This window comes from Hibiscus syriacus, unplaced genomic scaffold (genome assembly GCF_006381635.1).
Source record: "Hibiscus syriacus cultivar Baekdansim isolate YM2019G1 unplaced genomic scaffold, ASM638163v2 tig00008957_pilon, whole genome shotgun sequence".
NCBI lineage: Eukaryota > Viridiplantae > Streptophyta > Magnoliopsida > Malvales > Malvaceae > Hibiscus > Hibiscus syriacus.
Window position 1 is genome coordinate 813,860 of NW_024062178.1, and position 17,920 is coordinate 831,779.

The 17,920-nt window shown below is 38.8% G+C and overlaps 1 protein-coding gene, 1 non-coding gene and 1 pseudogene across 2 annotated transcripts; 2 read left to right on the plus strand and 1 right to left on the minus strand.

The window, feature by feature from the left end:
• The first annotated feature begins 383 nt into the window (after window positions 1-383).
• Window positions 384-1,530, plus strand: LOC120202570 (annotated as a pseudogene).
• Window positions 1,531-9,161: 7,631 nt separating this feature from the next.
• On the plus strand, window positions 9,162-9,245 carry TRNAL-CAA. Its single transcript has one exon. It is a non-coding gene; the product is annotated as a tRNA-Leu (tRNA).
• Window positions 9,246-10,075: 830 nt separating this feature from the next.
• LOC120202650 (protein ABIL2-like) lies at window positions 10,076-11,020 on the minus strand. The gene is made up of 5 exons (XM_039203067.1): window positions 10,950-11,020; window positions 10,793-10,856; window positions 10,615-10,709; window positions 10,424-10,542; window positions 10,076-10,279 (listed from the first exon to the last, which is right to left on the minus strand). The coding sequence occupies exons 2-5, from the start codon at window positions 10,801-10,803 to the stop codon at window positions 10,109-10,111; spliced, it is 396 nt and encodes a 131-aa protein (XP_039058998.1). The 5' UTR covers window positions 10,804-10,856; window positions 10,950-11,020; the 3' UTR covers window positions 10,076-10,108.
• Window positions 11,021-17,920: the final 6,900 nt, after the last annotated feature.

The window sequence follows — 17,920 nt, forward strand, 5'->3', positions numbered from 1 at the left end:
AAAAAATAAAATTATATATTTTTAAAAAAGAAAACAAGTAAATTTTGAAATAATCCCAAAACATTAAAAACCTTCATTTCAACCATTAAACCCACGTCAACTGTCGCCTTTTGCCGTCGACGAAGTTCCACTCGACCTCACCTCCCTTCGGTGATCAAAAACCCCTATGAAATCAAAACCGATCGACGGTCAATCGACATCGAGACGTTTTATACCCCACGAACCCTAGGATAAAAATCGCGTTCCCATGCGATTCTGACGACCAATCGGCGACAACTACATCGACATATAACTAGGATGATGGCAAGGACCGGCGGCAGTGATCATGGCCGAAAAGAGCGGCATCGGGGTTAGTGTTAGGATTTAGGGTTTAGGGTATTACTATGGAGCTTCATAACACGCTCGAGGGCCATAAAGTGTCATCTGATGAAAAGGAGAAGCAGAGTGAACTGCAAGGCCTTCTTTGTGGGTGCTTACAGGTCATTATTCAGAAGCTTGGTTCATCAGAATCGAGCGAGTATGTGTTCGTGCAGTATGCAGATCAGATAATCCTTAAGGTTTTTGCTTGTAGAAGTGCAACTGTGCATGAGGAGGCCATGCTTGCAATCGGAGCCCTTACTTAAGCAACAGGGCCTGAATTTTTGAAGTATATGCCGGAATTTATAGGTACTTTGATACGGGTCTTCAGAATTTTGAAGAGTACCAAGTCTGTGCTGTCACAGTTGGTGTTGTGGGTGATATTTGCAGGGCATTAGAGGCCAAAATTGTTCCTTACTGTGATGGGATTATGACACAACTGCTCAAGAATTTATCGAGCAACCAGTTGCATCGGTCTGTGAAGGCTCCTATATTTTCGTGCTTTGGCGACATTGCATTGGCAGTAGGAGAGTATTTTGAAAAGTACTTAATGTGGGCCATGTCTGCCCTTCAGAGTGCTGCAGAGTTGTCTAATCATACAGCAGGGGATGATGAATGGATAGAGTACATAAATACCCTGAGAAATGGAATTCTGGAGGCATATTCTGGAATTTTTCAAGGGTTTAAGAACTCTCCGAAAGCTTTTGATTCCCTATGCACCTCACATCCTCCAGTTCTTAGATGGCATATACATGGAGAAAGACATGTGAGTTCTTCTAAAAGGTACTCTTTACTCAATTTTTGACGTGTGGTTATTAACATTTCTCATATGTTCCTTATATACCCTCAGGGATGATGTGGTCATGAAGACTGCCTTTGGTGTCCTTGGAGATCTTGCTGATACGTTAGGCAGTCATGCTGCTTCTCTGATACAGCAATCCGTCTCGAGCAAAGACTTTTAAAGCGAATGCTTGTCTTCTGAAGACCTTATGATTAAAGAATCGGCTGAATGGGCCAAATTGGCCATTACTCGTGCCATTTCTGTTGGAGGGTGGTGTTGCCATTCAGCTTCAGCATGTTTATTTTCTTTTGGGAAGTCCATGCATCTGGGTCTGTCGAGTTGAGGGTCTGGGATTGCATGTGTCAAGTCATAGCCATTGTCCGAAAACTGAAGTTGTCACTAACTCTTGCATCATCATCATGGGGTCAGATTCCATTATTAATCATGGAAGTGATAAATATGATTTTTCAGAGAAGTTGATAAACCTCTGCCTGTCATTGGAGGAGACCGACAAGGCTGTTAGCTCGGTGGTTTGCGGTTTGTACATGGCCAACATGTCGATAGAAGCATCTTTTTTTTTTTTTTTTTTGCCTTGGAGCAGTTTCCAGCGGTTAAATTGCACGTTACTGGATATAGTGTTGGGGAAAACGGGTTATTTCCCACACGAACGTAGTTTTAAAATTGACCTAAAATGTCAAGATTAAAACCACCAAAGGTTGCACAGCGAATAAACCTGTCAAACTATTGAATATTGAAACACAATGGAAAAGAACCGAATAAAAAACAATAAAGGAGAGAACACACTAAATTTACGAGGTTCGACGAGAATATCGTCTACTCCTCGGGCGCCACACTGGATGATAACTTCACTATATCGCCAATATTACAACAAATGGAATTCTTTGGAATTCCCAAAGTGGGAGAATGAAGAATACAAGAGGAAGAGAGAACTTGTTTTTGGGATAATTTCTAATGGAAATACTTAGGCCTATTTATAGTTGAGTTTCAAGAACAATATGTTCAAAGTTTGGCCACCTACCAAAGAATTTTTCAATGTGTACAAGTTAGCCACCAAATATGAAATTCACATTTTCAAAGTTTGGCCACCAACCAAGATGAAATTTCCAATAAGTTGGCCACCAACCAAGATGAAATTTCCAACTTGTCAACTTAATTTCTAGACAAATCTAACAAATCTCCACCTTGGCTTGAAATTACCAAGCCTACTCAACTTCTTCAACTCCCCAAATTTGTAGTGCCTCTAATTGCGCTCACAAGCGCCACACACCCGAAGGTGTTCATACTTTCAGGATGTTAATCAAGTTCAAACAATGATTGAACTTGATTACTGTTACCACCTTGGTCATCATATCTGCAGGATTTTCTGATGTCGCAATTTTCTGAAGTAGAATCTTTCCTTCTTCAAAGATCTCCCGCACAAAGTGATACCTCACGTCGATATGCTTAGTCCTTGAATGGTAGACTTGATTTTTCGCTAAGTGAATAGCCCTCTGACTGTCACAATAGAGACTAATGTGACTTTGAACAACTCCCAAGTCTTCCATCAACCCGTTAAGCCAAATTGCTTCATTTACAGCCTCTGAAACTGCCATGTATTCTGCCTCTGTAGTAGACAAGGTCACCGTAGATTGAAATGTAGACTTCCAACTTACTGGGGCTTTAGTAAGAGTAAACAAATACCCAGTAGTTGATCGATGCTTATCCAAATCACCAGCATAATCGGAATCAACATATCCAACCGTACACTGACCAAGTGTTTCATCCTGTTCAAAAACTAAACCAACATCCACGGTTTGTTGGAGATACCGTAGAATCCATTTCACAGCTTGCCAATGTCCTTCTCTAGGATCATGCATGTACCTGCTCACAACTCCAACTGCTTGTGAAATGTCAGGACGCGTACACACCATTGCATACATCAAGCTCCCAACTGCATTAGCATATGGAACTTTTGCCATATACACTCGTTCTTCGTTAGTTTTAGGAGATAATTGAGAACTAAGTTTTAAATGAGAAGCCAATGGGATACTTACATGTTTGGTATTTTCATTCATGCCAAAACATTGTAATACCTTTCTTAGATACTGCTTCTGTGTTAAACAAAGCTTCCCTCTCTGTCTATCTCTGCTTATCTCCATACCAAGAATCTTCTTGGCCTCACCTAAATCTTTCATCTCAAACTCTTGATTCAACTGAGCCTTTAATTTTTCTATCTCCTTTTGACTTTTCGAAGCGATCAACATATCGTCAACGTACAAGAGAAGATAAATGAAAGATCCATCTTTGAGCTTTTGCAAATACACACAATGATCATATTTGCTTCTAGTATACTTTTGCCTCCTCATAAAGCTATCAAATCGCTTGTACCACTGCCTCGGAGATTGCTTCAATCCATATAGCGATTTATTCAGCTTACAAACCCATTTCTCACGACCACCATCTTTGTATCCTTCTGGTTGTGTCATATAGATCTCCTCTTCTAAATCACTGTGCAAGAAAGCCGTCTTTACATCAAGTTGAGCTAGCTCCAAATTCAACTGCGCTACCAAGGCCGACAATATTCTAATGGAGGAATGCTTCACAACAAGGGAAAATACTTCATTGTAGTCGATTCCCTCCTTTTGAGCGTAGCCTTTAGCTACCAACCGTGCCTTGTAGCGAACATCTTTCTTGTTATGAGATCCATCTTTCTTTACAAATACCCACTTGCATCCAATGGCTCTTTTACCTTTCGGTAATTGTGCCAGTTTCCAAGTGTCGTTCTTTTGGAGAGATTACATTTCTTCATCCATGGCACTTTTCCACTTATCACTTTCCAAGCTTTGTATTACTTCTTGGTAAGTGATAGGGATATCATCATCAACAACTGGAAGAGCATAGGCCACCATATCAACAAATCGAGCAGGTCTACGAATTTCTCTCCTTGGCCTTGTAACTGCAAGTGTTTCTGGTGTCTCCAATGGTTCTTGGGTTTGAACCTCTTCATCTTCTGATTCTTCTATTGGAGTTGAAGAATCAGCTGCATCAACTTCTGGGATCATCATCTGCTGAAACTCCACCTGTTTTGGAGTATGCTCCACCTGCTGCGGAGTACTACTTGTCTGGACAACTTCACTTGTTACCTTCTTTACTAGGGCAGATTCATTAAAGGTAACATCTCTGCTACAAATTACCTTCTTGGTGTCTAAACACCAAAGGCGGAATCCCTTCACTCCATAGGTGATTCCATAAAGAGAGCCTTCTTTGCTCTCGGATCAAGCTTGGATTCCTTCACATGATAATAAGCAGTGGATCCAAATACATGTAAGGAATCATAATCAGTAGCAGGTTTTCCAGACCATACCTCCAATGGTGTTTTTCCTCCTATCGCTGATGACGGCAGACGATTAATGAGATGGCCAGTATATGTCACAGCCTTAGCCCAAAATGCCTTGCCTAACCCAGCATTAGACAACATACATCGAACTTTCTCCAATAGTGTTCGATTCATACGCTCTGCCACCCTATTCTGTTGTGGTGTATGTCTAACAGTGAAGTGTCGAACAATACCATACTCATGGCAAACGTCAAAGAATGGGTCACTTTTATATTCCCCTCCATTGTCCGTCCTAAGACGTTTGATCTTTCTACCAGTCTGGTTATTTATCATATTTTTCCATTTCAGGAAAATTTGAAGCACTTCATCTTTAGACTTCATCGGATACACCCAAACTCTTCTGGAAAAGTCATATACAAAAGTTACAAAATAATGGTTTCCTCCCAAAGACGATGTCTTTGAAGGACCCCTTACATCTGAGTGAATATAATCTACAATACCTTTTGTATTATGTATAGTGGTGCCAAACTTCACTCTCTTCTGCTTTCCCAGAACACAATGCTCGCAAAAGTTCAATTTGCAAGCCTTTGCACCTTTCAACAATCCTTTCTTTGCCAGAATTTGCAAGGATTTCTCTCCAGTATGTCCCAACCGCATATGCCACAACTGGGTTGCGTCCAAATCATCACCTCCAGAAGCTACTGCAACTGCTCCAATAATTATACTACCTTGGTAGTAATACAAATTATTTTTCCTGATGCCCTTCATCATCACAAGTGCGCCATATGTGACTTTTAAAACTCCATCTCTCATAGTGACTACTGAGCCTTTGGATTCTAAGGCTCCCAACGATATGAGATTTTTCTTCAAATTGGGCACGTATCGGACATCCGTCAGAACTCTAGTTGATCCATCTTGATTCTTCAATCGAATTGAACATATCCCAACAGTTTTACAAGCATTGACATTGCCCATATAAACAACTCCTGCATTTAGTTCCACTAAATCGGAGAACCACTCCCGATTAGGGGACATATGATAGGTGCAACCCGAATCTAATATCCACTCATCGGAATGGAATGTTGTTGATGAAGCAACCAATGATATGTCAGAGTCATGTGCATTATGCTCTGCACCACATGCATCTGGAGCAACTTTTCCTTTCTTCTTTAGCTTCGGACAATCTTTCTTCCAATGGCCTTTCTCATGACAAAAGACACATTCATCTTTTTCCAGTCTGGACTTCGACTTTGATCTCCCTCTCCACTTTGGCTTTTGACTTTTCGAGCGACCTCTTGCCACCATGGCCTCCGCTGCTTCATACTTGCTCTCCTTCTTGGTTTTCTTCCTGAGTTCATAACTATACAAAGCAGCAGTTACATTACATCTTTAAGGGTAACATTATCCTTACCATGAAGTAACGTTGTCTCAATGTGCTCAAATTCATCTGGAAGAGATGACAACAACATCAAAGCCAAATCTTAAACTTTGAAGGTTTCATACATGCCCAATAAGTCTTCCACTAGCTCATTGAACGTAGTGATGTGTTCATTCATACTGGTGCCTGGTTGATAATCAAATCTGAACAATCTTTTCTTCATGTGGAGACGATTCTGAGAGCTTTTCTTCAGGAATTTTTCCTCCAAAGCTTTCCACATCTTACTTGCAGAAGTCTCGTTCTTGTAGCCATATTTCTGCTCCATGGAAAGACAAGATCGAATCATGCTGCACGCCAAATGAATGATTGTTCCCCATTCTTTCTCCTCCATATATTCAGGCTTTTCTTCCTCAATGGCGATGTCTAGACCTTGTTGGAATAAAGCGTCTAACACCTCGCCTTGCCACATGCCAAAATGACCGGATCCATCGAACAACTCCACCGAGAAATTTGCATTTGACATCACCCTCCTCACCGGTCCAGATGAAGAGCTTGATGTCTCAACTGATCCGTATTTTGGCATTTTAATTCTAACGAACAATATTCAATATCACGAACTGTATCTTTTCAGCAACGGAACCACCAGGATAACCTCAACCGAAGCTCTGATACCAATTGTTGGGGAAAACGGGTTATTTCCCACACGAACGTAGTTTTAAAATTGACCTAAAATGTCAAGATTAAAATCACCAAAGGTTGCACAGCGGATAAACCTGTCAAACTATTGAATATTGAAACACAATGGAAAAGAACCGAATAAAAAATATTAAAGGAGAGAACACACCAAATTTACGAGGTTCGACGAGAATATCGTCTACTCCTCGGGCGCCACACCGGATGATAACTTCACTATATCGCCAATATTACAACAAATGGAATTCTTTGGAATTCCCAAAGTGGGAGAATGAAGAATACAAGAGTAAGAGAGAACTTATTTTTGGGATAATTTCTAATAGAAATACTTAGGCCTATTTATAGTTGAGTTTCAAGAATAATATGTTCAAAGTTTGGCCACCTACCAAAGAATTTTCCAATGTGTACAAGTTAGCCACCAAATATGAAATTCACATGTTCAAAGTTTGGCCACCAACCAAGATGAAATTTCCAATAAGTTGGCCACCAACCAAGATGAAATTTTCAACTTGTCAACTTAATTTATAGACAAATCTAACATATAGATGATTAATGATCAGTTTCAAAGTGCTGCTGCATTTCAAGACATCTCATCACCATAGCTATTCAATCTCCGGGTTCTGGTTCTGGTTCTGGATTCTGGTTGAAGTCTTCTTTCGGTTTTGGTGGGGTCTGGGGTTGACCATATATACTGCATGCTATTGGGAGCATTGCATCAAGCATTTCATTGTTCCTTGTCTTTTTCCAAAAAGAAGATTCAATTGTTAGCACAAGTCAGGAGTCAATTGCTCAAATATCATGCATTCATGAAATTTGTGTTTTGAAATTGCTTTGGTTTTTCCTGTTCAATTATTACTTATTTGTTCCTGAAATTAAGGCTATGCTTTTACCAAAGCTATATAATTCGAAGTGCAAGCCAATGTTACTTGGTGTCGGGTATATCGCAGATGGGTTCGTTAACTTTTTTCATTATCAGGAGGTTCAGAGAAAATAAAGTTACCACGTCGAGCAGAGACCGTACAACCTAAAATTTTCCGACAGCCAAGGCGGATAACATCAAGAATAGCAGCTTCTTCCATGCCTTCAGCACCAGCATTCATCTGTTCTTTACCGCCTTCATAATTTGCTTGAAGAAGGTACACATCATCTTTCTCATTCCGTTTTGACTTAGTTAAACCACTCTTGATGCTGTCTCTCAAATTCGTTAATGCCGTCGTAGGAGTCACTTGCTAAGTGCAGGTGGTTGGAATATGGTTTTTGTAAAGAGAAACTTCAAGACATTGTCAATGTTTTCTGGCTTCGACTGGTTAGTGATGAACTCGGAACAATGTGAAGATCTAATCCAAGTTTTCATCACCTATGTTATTTGGACTTGAATGTCTGATACAGGTTTCTCTCTCTTTCTCTCGAAGGATCATATCCAAGTATGCATCAGAAACGAGTTCTTTAAGAAAAGTTAAGAATCAAAGCAATGTCCGAACCATAAGAGTTTCAGATAAGGGAAATCCTTAGTTGTAATTTGAAAATAGTTGCAGTGATGTGAAGATAAAGATTACTTACACCTGAGGGTGTTGAAAGGAGTGGGGAGAAGAATGGACGCTGCCATTAAATTGGGAAAGGAGTTGTAGTGGGAAGAAGCACTGAATTTTTGTTTGCTTTGTGTTTTCCAGTTTAATAGGGTGGTTGTGAAAGGACGGCGGGTAGAAACTGAGATGCCATTATGGATTCTTTGGAAACCCCATTAGTAATTCATATCGTATAGTCATAAGGCTTAATGGTATCTAATACCATGCATTCAATTTGTTTTTCTAAAAAAAATCGATGTAACTTTCATTTTTATATATTCGTCTTTTCACTAACAAAACTAAATGTTGATTTGTTACAATATTGACGTAGCGAATCACGTTGGTGTGATGGTTCGATGTATTGATGTGGCACTCTATGATAGATATGACAAAAATGGTTGAAATAATGCCATTGAGGAAAATAATTTTAAAGATAATCCATCGTGAACATTATTTCTTAGATTAGGAAGATGGCTACAGTTTCAAGGACATGTAATTTCAAAAGTCTCCAAGAATGTAATGAATCTTCAGAAGACTTCAAGAATAAGCATGAAAAGTGTATTTCATGGGAAGGTTCGGAAGATTTCAAGAATAAGCATGAAAAGTTGAAATAAATGGGAAGGTTCAGGACGCATAGCAATCTCTAGTTTTCAATTGAAGTCTCATTGTATTCCTGGAATCTTCTGAAGGCACTGAAAAATAATTTTTTTTGTTGTCCTATCTGGGCGAGGAAGTCTGTAGATAATAATATGGTAAAATGACTAAATTATTTTTTTTTATCAAAAATTGAGAATTAAATTGATTTTTTTTTTAAAAATTCAAGTGTTTATTTATTTCTTTTAATGAAAATTATTTTAAATATATAAATATTAAAAAAATAAATATAAGAATTACTAAGAAAAAATTAAAAATATTATTAAAATTTTAAAAGTTTAAAAACATATACAAGTTATAAAATTACAAAACTTGAAAGTACATCTGCGTATGATTGACATTGCTTGCAACTTCATTAAAATACTTAATTAAACTATTAATGGAAAAGTCAATGAAGTCAGGATGGCCGAGTGGTCTAAGGCGCCAGACTCAAGTTCTGGTCCTCGTGAGAGGGCGTGGGTTCAAATCCCACTTCTGACACTTCATTTTTAAACCACACAAATGGGCTGTCATAGTAATTCATTGGTATTATTAACAAAAAAATATATATATATATATATATATGAGTTCGAAACATATGAATAATCGAGTGATTATTTTATAGCCTATAATAAACCTTATAATCAATGAATCGTTTTATAATTATTAATAAGTCTCTCATTGAATAACTATTTATGCACTTTAATCAAATTTATTAAATTGGTTAATTATATTATATTTTATTTAAAATAGATTAAGCGACTAAGTGAATCTTCTTCTCTCAATAAATCTTAAATTTGAGAGGTGGAAAGATTATGAACACCTTCTAATTCCCTCGTATTAATAAAAAAAAATAGTATATAATTTTATCAAACCGAGATTTAAAAACGGTGGGGGAAAAAAAGGAAGAAAAAGAAGTTTGACTGGGCTGAATTGTTATCCCTAATAATTACTATAATTTTGGGCCTGATCAACTGCTTACTTCTTCCATTAACCCAATTTGCATTGATTCTCTCAACTTCCGATTGTGAAGTCCTCACATGGCCGCCGTCTCAGACTTATATGACACTCAAAACCAATGGGAATTCAGCTGGTAATTTTCTTCTTACTCTCAAAAGTCCATCTAGTTTTCTTTTTCAATTACTAGTTTACCAGTGAGTAGAGATGCCAACAGGTTTTGCTTGTCACCCGAATTTTATTTAATACTTTAGTCCTCAACACCGACTCGAAAAACTAAACCAAATATATATAATAAAAATATATTAAAGATGGTTATAAATTTATAGCTCCATCCTTGCCGGGGATAACAGGCTGATGACTCCCAAGTGCTCTTATCGACGGAGTCGTTTGGAAGTTCTCTTTTCTCAATATTCATCCAAATAAGTATATAGCATCTCATCTTTCTTTGATTTCCGACGACTAAGCAATGCTTTGAGAAGTCTCTTACTTTTTCCGGGAGACTGATCGATGTCTTTGGGGATATCTTTTTCCGATTGAAGACGCATCGAAGCTGATTTTCGAGGCTCTGATGGATACTAACAGCAAAAATCAAACTCATATTAGAATATATATATATATATATATATAAGGGAGAACATAGTATAACTTATAAGCAGAGTTGGCACTGCATGACTTGAGCAATGCTTCATTGACAGGTTAGTTAATTCTTATATGCTCACCCGCTGCATTGCACTGGCTGAAATCGGAGTAGTCGATCGGCTCTTATTTGGGGTTGTGGGCCTGCTAACTGATCCAGATCGTAAAAGCGGAAACCGATGTGGCGATTCTGTTCGCTTCTCTGATCATGAATGTAAACTTCATCAAAGAGTTCATAACTTATGAAGTAAAAGGGGGAAAAAAGTATCCGGACCTTGTTCTTTCTTCGGCATGGTGTTCGTAAACGAAAAGACTGGGGATGGTTGTGGAGGCCGCGGTGAAGGTGACGGAGAACGCACTTTTCTGCAGCTGTCAATAGAACAAGTAACGGATTAAGTAGCTATGATTTACTAATGCATTGCACTAGAAATGTAACGTTTGTTAGCCTTTACCCGATCGACATTCCGGTTTCTGCGACCGAAGATGTCTGGGATTCTTGAATCGTAGCGCGGACAGCTTAGAAGGAACCATTACAAGTAGGAAGCTACATTAGAACCTTGTCCGAATCCAATTTATAAGAATCGACACAAGGATAGAGTGATCAACTACCATTCCTTAACTGATGCCAGTCATCTTCATCATCTAGGCCACATCCTACTAATTTCGACTTCGTTCGGTTAACACTGTTTGTTTTTAATTTTACTTTTCTAACACCGTTCGACCAATATTTCCAAAACTAGCACCCTTTCTGCTGAGTTGGCAAAGGCGCGTCCCCGGGGACGCGATTTACCCGTGTTTTCGCTGAGTTGGATGCCACGTGTGAAAGGCGCGTCCCCGGGGACGCGCCTTTGCCATATCAGCAGACACGTGTGGAAGGCGCATCCCCGGGGACGCGCCTTCCATTAAATGTCATAAATGCCCCCATCCGTTTTTCCTAACTACCCCTCCTCCTCCCCTATATAAACCCCCTCAACCCTCACTCATTCTTCACACCAAAATCATCTTCTCCTCTCTTATATAACTCAAATTCTCCAACTATTTGAGTTTTAAATTTGTTATTAGTGGTAAGAAATTTATTTTTATGTTAGTATTTTTTAAATAGTTATTTTTTTATATTAATATATTTATGTAAATATTATTTTTTTATTTAAATAATATTTATAATTATTATTTATTTAGAATTATTAATTTTTTTGCTAATTATATTGTTTTGTCTACAGTTATAATGGAAAACGAAATGCTGTTGCGATTGGATATTGATCATATCTCCAGACATTTTAGCGATATGGTAATATTTTTATAATTAATGTTAATATTTAAATTTATTTTTATTTTAAAGTTATTATGAATTTATATTAATTTTTACTTTTTATAATATATATTATTTAGGATGCTGATCGTATTTTAGAAACTTTTATTAAAAATCCACGTATACCGACACCGGAACGTATTTTGCCATATTTGGCTTCTGCTGGGTTCGGGTATATTGCAACAATTATAGGCGGTTGCAAACTCGAACCTGTCCTAATTTCTGCACTGATTGAGAGGTGGAGGCCCGAGACACACTTTTCACCTTCCATGTGGAGAGGCAACAATTACATTGGAGGATGTCTCTATGCATCTGGGGCTTCCCGTCGACGGAAATATGATGTGTGGTATGGCGGATGGTGATTGGCAATCAATGTGCATTGATTATCTTGGAGCTGCTCCGTCAGAGTTTAATGGAGGTAGAATAGTTTTATCTTGGTTGAAAGCTAATTTTGAGGTTTTAAATGAAAATGCTTCAGAGGATCAAGCAAAGGCATGTGCTCGGGCATATATTCTACGAATAATTGGAGGAATATTGATGCCCGACAAATCTCGCAACCAGGTGCATTGTATGTGGTTGCGGCATTTGATCGATTTTGATGAAGCTGGAAGATATAGTTGGGGTGCTGCAGTTTTGGCATTTCTCTTTAGAGAAATGTATCGGGCGACGAATTATAAGAAAACTGCTATCGGTGGATGTCTTCTGCTTCTACAATCATGGGCGTGGTTCCGCATGCCTTTCTTATGCCCGATCGTGAATGAACCATACGTATTCCCCTTATTGTTGAGGTAATTTTCGAACTAAATTTTGATTTAAATATTTTCAATTAAATAGGGTGATATTTAGTTTTATATTATATTTCATAGGTGGTCGATGAAAAGAAAGGACCATAAAAGTATACCTACTGTTTTAGAGTAAATTCGTTTACTTATTGATACGAAAGCTGGGTCTGAGGTATGTTTTTTAAATTTGTTTAATTATTAATATTTTAATTTAAAATGTTAGATATAATTAGAATATTTTATTTATTTGAATTGTATATTTATATTTCAGTTTCAGTGGATACCTTATGCGAGCGATGAAGTGAAAGCTTGCATCCCACCCCACCTTAGTGGGTCATTAGAGGTATGGATATCGATTATACCTCTTATATGTTATGCTATTATTGAGTGGCATCCAGTTGATCGCGTGCTCCGTCAGTATGGTTGTACGCAATATATTCCTGGAGCTCCTAGAAATTTAGACGACGTGCATAACATAGATAGACGGGGAAAGAAAGATGTTAACTGGGTGGTGAGACACAGAGATTGGATTGCGCTTTGGGAGAACCGATATACACTGTTGGCCCCTCGACAATATTACGCTGAAACTGGTCATATGGTTACGGATAACTATATGGACTGGTTTAATGAAAATGGGAAGCCGTTTCTACTTTCGGCGGAAGCACGAGGGGTTAACATTCCTAGGCGCCGAGAAAGACGTCAACCGTCTCAATATCATCGTCCCCCGACGCGTGGACGGAGAGAAGGCGCTACCGGTTCTGCATCAGTCCCACCACAACATCCTTATTCGCGATGCCGCAGGGGTACATGCCCAGCCCTCCACTTCATATGCCAAGCCCACCAGTTTATATGCCATCTCCGCAGGGTTACATTCCGAGCCCGCAGGGTTACATTCCTAGCCCGCCAGGTTACATGCCTAGCCCGCCAGGTTACATGCCTAGCCCGCAGGGTTTTATACCATATGGAGGTGCATATACGACTATGCTTAATGATCCAACATATGCTTCATATGCATCTTATTTGGCTGGTGGTGCTTCTCCGCAGACACCTCAATCTTCATCTGGATCACATACATCGATGCCAATGTTTCCACAGTTTCCACAGTTCCCGGGGAGCGGTGGGATTGTTACTAGCACTCCTCCAGGGTCGTTATTTTATACAGGCCCTTCAGCCCCTTCAGCGTCATCTACACCAAATGAAGAAAATGCTGCTGATGATGATAGTGAAGATGAGGAGACTGAAGAACAAGTTCCACGAAGAAATCCTCCATGAAATAGGCAACCACCGCCATGTGGAACTCATTCGAGACGACGACATCGGTGATCCAGTTATATTTAATGTTATTTAAATAATTAAATTTCAGAATTTTATGTAATTTGGTTATGTTATTTAAATGTTTCATGGTTGTGACATACATATTTTTTAATGTTATTTTTTATTCACATTTAACATTAAATGTTTGATAAATGTTTTAAAATACAAATTATATTATTCGAAATTTAAAATAAAAATAAAAATAATATTATTCAAATTTAAATTTAAAATATAAATTATAGTATTCGAAATTTAACATTAAATTTCAACTTAATATTCCAATTGTATTCGAAATTAAAAGTTATATTCCAATTATAGTTCACAATACTTAAATTGAAATTAAATTTATCCATACATATGATTTTATCATTAACATATATATTAAAACGTATACATTAAAATCAACTTATGTTGAGTTCATCGATCGACGGAATCAACCAAGAGGGGGGTGAATTGGCAATTTATTCAATGTCACATTTCAATGCTCATTCCATACAATTTCAATGTCACAATCAACTTATCACTTCACATTTATTCAATTTATCAATAACATTTTATCTAATTTATTCAAATTTCACATAACGTTTTAATTTAAGTTATTCTTAACTTGTTGAACATTCAAAAGAAGTTAAATTTAAGTTATTCCCCGAGGGACATGAGGGACATAATAGGGCAATGATAATATTCTCTGACGAAATAATGGAAGGCGCGCCCCCGGGAACGCGCCTTCACGTGAATAGTGAAATAATAGGTACTGATATATCTAGTGTCCCGAGGGACATGAATGACATAATAGGGCAATGATAATATTCTCTGACGAAATAATGGAAGGCGCGCCCCCGGGAACGCGCCTTCACGTGAATAGTGAAATAATAGGTACTGATATCTAGTGTCCCGAGGGACATGAATGACATAATAGGGCAATGATAATATTCTCTGACGAAATAATGGAAGGCGCGCCCCCGGGAACGCGCCTTCACGTGAATAGTGAAATAATAGGTACTGATATATCTAGTGTCCCCGAGGGACATGAATGACATAATAGGGCAATGATAATATTCTCTGACGAAATAATGGAAGGCGCGCCCCCGGGAACGCGCCTTCACGTGAATAGTGAAATAATAGGTACTGATATATCTAGTGTCCCCGAGGGACATGAATGACATAATAGGGCAATGATAATATTCTCTGACGAATAATGGAAGGCGCGCCCCGGGAACGCGCCTTCACGTGAATAGTGAAATAATAGGTACTGATATATCTAGTGTCCCCGAGGGACATGAATGACATAATAGGGCAATGATAATATTCTCTGACGAAATAATGGAAGGCGCGCCCCCGGGAACGCGCCTTCACGTGAATAGTGAAATAATAGGTACTGATATATCTAGTGTCCCCGAGGGACATGAATGACATAATAGGGCAATGATAATATTCTCTGACGAAATAATGGAAGGCGCGCCCCGGGAACGCGCCTTCACGTGAATAGTGAACCGATTATAGAAACTATTATATGCAACGTATTATAAACTTTCAAAACAAACTTCAGTTCACAATCTTTCAAATTCTCAAATTCCCAAACTCTAAATTCTCAAATTCTCTGAAAATGAGTCGTCTTTCTGCTGTTGTTTTGTATGATGGAGAAATTAAGGAAGCTGAAGAGGGGGTTGTTTTTGAGTCAGATCATTATATCCCCTTAACCTTGAAGAGAAACATCACAATTGAGGAGTTAATCACAAAAATTTCGTTAAAGATTCGTGTAGCAGGCCAGAGAAGACTATCTTCACTTCAATACAGATTTCCTACTGAACTTTTTCCGCTCACGTATACATCATTTCAGCTTTCAAACGATGATGATGTTTCTATGATGGTTGATGCTCATATGGGGAGTTCACAATCTCTTATTGAAATGTATGCCACTTTTATTGAGGTTCGTGTAACTCGTGGTCTCTCATATTCCTCTCACTTTGGCATTGCATATCAAACTGATCAAGTTGATAGCCCGACACAACTTATCTGTAATGATTTCACATCATTAATGGCGGATCCAACGCCATATACCATGCCATCAAGTTCAATAGGAAGGCATTCATCTGCAACTGCTTATGATCTCAACCCACGTGGCTTCACCAATAATCCATATGGCAACATCTCTTCTACTTCAAGGGGCAAACATTCATCTGCCAATGTTTTCGACTTACATATGGAAATGCCATCGAGACGACAGTCTATTCACATCCCACATGATACAATGGCCTCAAGTTCAAGGGGAGGACACGCAAGCGGGAACTTATTTGACCTCAACATTGGATTATCGGAGGAACCCTCATCTCCACCAGAAGAACCTCTTCGGGAGCCAGGTGCAGATGGTGTTGAAACGGGATTATTCGTTGAACCTGACTCACCACAGTTTAACGTACATTCTGATGATGACGAGGATGACGTTCCGATAAATACAACACCAGCTGAACTTCCTGCACATATGTATGAGGCTGATTACGATGCAATGTATGAGCCTGAATTTCCAGATCTTCCTGATGTTGGCAACTATGGACTTCAATCATCAGTCAATGACGGTAATTTACATATTGGAATGGAGTTCGCATCGAAGGAGGAAGCAATGATGGCAATAAAGAGTTACAATATTCGTAACTCAGTTCAGTCTCGAGTTGATCGATCTAACACGGAGAAATATGTTTGTTACTGCGTCCAACGTCACAACGGATGTCAATGGATGGTCCGTGTATCAAAGAGGAAGAGGAAGAACAACTTATGGGAACTAACCAGATACAACGGTCCTCATACATGTTGTGCAACAGGTATAAACCAGGATCATCCAAACTTGGACTCCAACATTATTTGTCAAGCAATCATGCCCATTGTGAAGCAAAGCTCTCATATAGCTGTTGCAGTGTTGATTTCTGCTATACAATCACAATATGGGTACACTGTCTCATATAAAAAAGCGTGGTTGGCAAAACAGAATGCCATTTGCAAACTTCATGGCGAATGGGATTCCTCTTACAACGAGCTGCCCAGTTGGTTTCATGTTGTGCAAAGACTTAATCCCGGGACAATTGTTGAGTTCGAAACTCAACATCATTACGTGAATGATCGAATGGTTCGCGATCACTGCCAATTTTACCGAGTCTTTTGGACTTACCCTCAGTGTATTAATGCAGTCAAGTACTGTAAACCAATTGTCCAAATTGATGGTACTTTCTTGTATGGGAAATACAAGCAAGTTTTATTATTGGTTGTGGTCCAAGATGGAAACCGCAATATTCTTCCTGTTGCGTTTGCCCTCGTTCAAGGAGAAGACACTGAGTCTTGGGCTTTTTTCCTTAAAAATTTACGTTTACATGTTGTCACCAGGGAACGACTATGCATTATTTCAGACCGAGGAGCCGGGATAAAAGCAGCAATGGACTCTTTGGGTACAATGTATAGACCTCCACATGTTCAACATCGTTATTGTGTCCGTCATATTGCTGCAAACTATTACGGAAAATACAAGAAGAACGATGAACGTCAGTTAGTCGTGCGGATGGGTATGTTACTTTTTCCCAATTTTTCTATCAATTTCTTATTACTTATTTATACTTCATATTAACTATTACATATTCCTAATGGCTTAGGTTACGAACTCTTACCTCAAAGGTTTGAGTCGATGCTACAAGAGCTGTTTGGCAAAAATAAGAAGGGGTGCGAGTACATTATGGACATCAGCAAAGAAATGTGGACAAATGCATATGACGGGGGGGTATCGCTATGGTCATATGACAACAAACTTGGCTGAAGCAATAAATTCAACCTTAAAGGGGGCGCATCATTTACCAGTCACGGCGTTGGTCAAAACGACTTATTTTCGTTTGGGTCAACTCTTTGCAAAACTCGGTGGACAAGCTCTTACTTGGATGCAAAACGGACATATTTACCACCCAAGACTAGTAGCCGATTTACAGAAAAAAGTGGCTACATCAAATGGGATGTTAGTTACAAATTTTTCTCGCACCCGTGAATTGTTTCGTGTAACCGAAATGCCACGTCCGCTGCAAGGGATTGAAGCTAACTCTTTCAGAGTTAATCTGCAAGAGAGGTGGTGCGATTGTGGTTTCTTTCAAGCACTCAAATATCCATGCTCTCATGTCATTGCTGCTTGCTCACATTCGCAT

What these genes read in the sequence shown, in the direction of transcription:
- LOC120202650 (XM_039203067.1), bottom strand. An exon ending in CATGCCGAAGAAAGAACAAG is followed by an intron (nt 10,543 to 10,614) that starts GTCCGGATACTT and finishes ATTCATGATCAG; the next exon opens with AGAAGCGAACAGAATCGCCA. An exon ending in CAGCCAGTGCAATGCAGCGG is followed by an intron (nt 10,280 to 10,423) that starts GTGAGCATATAA and finishes TTTTGCTGTTAG; the next exon opens with TATCCATCAGAGCCTCGAAA.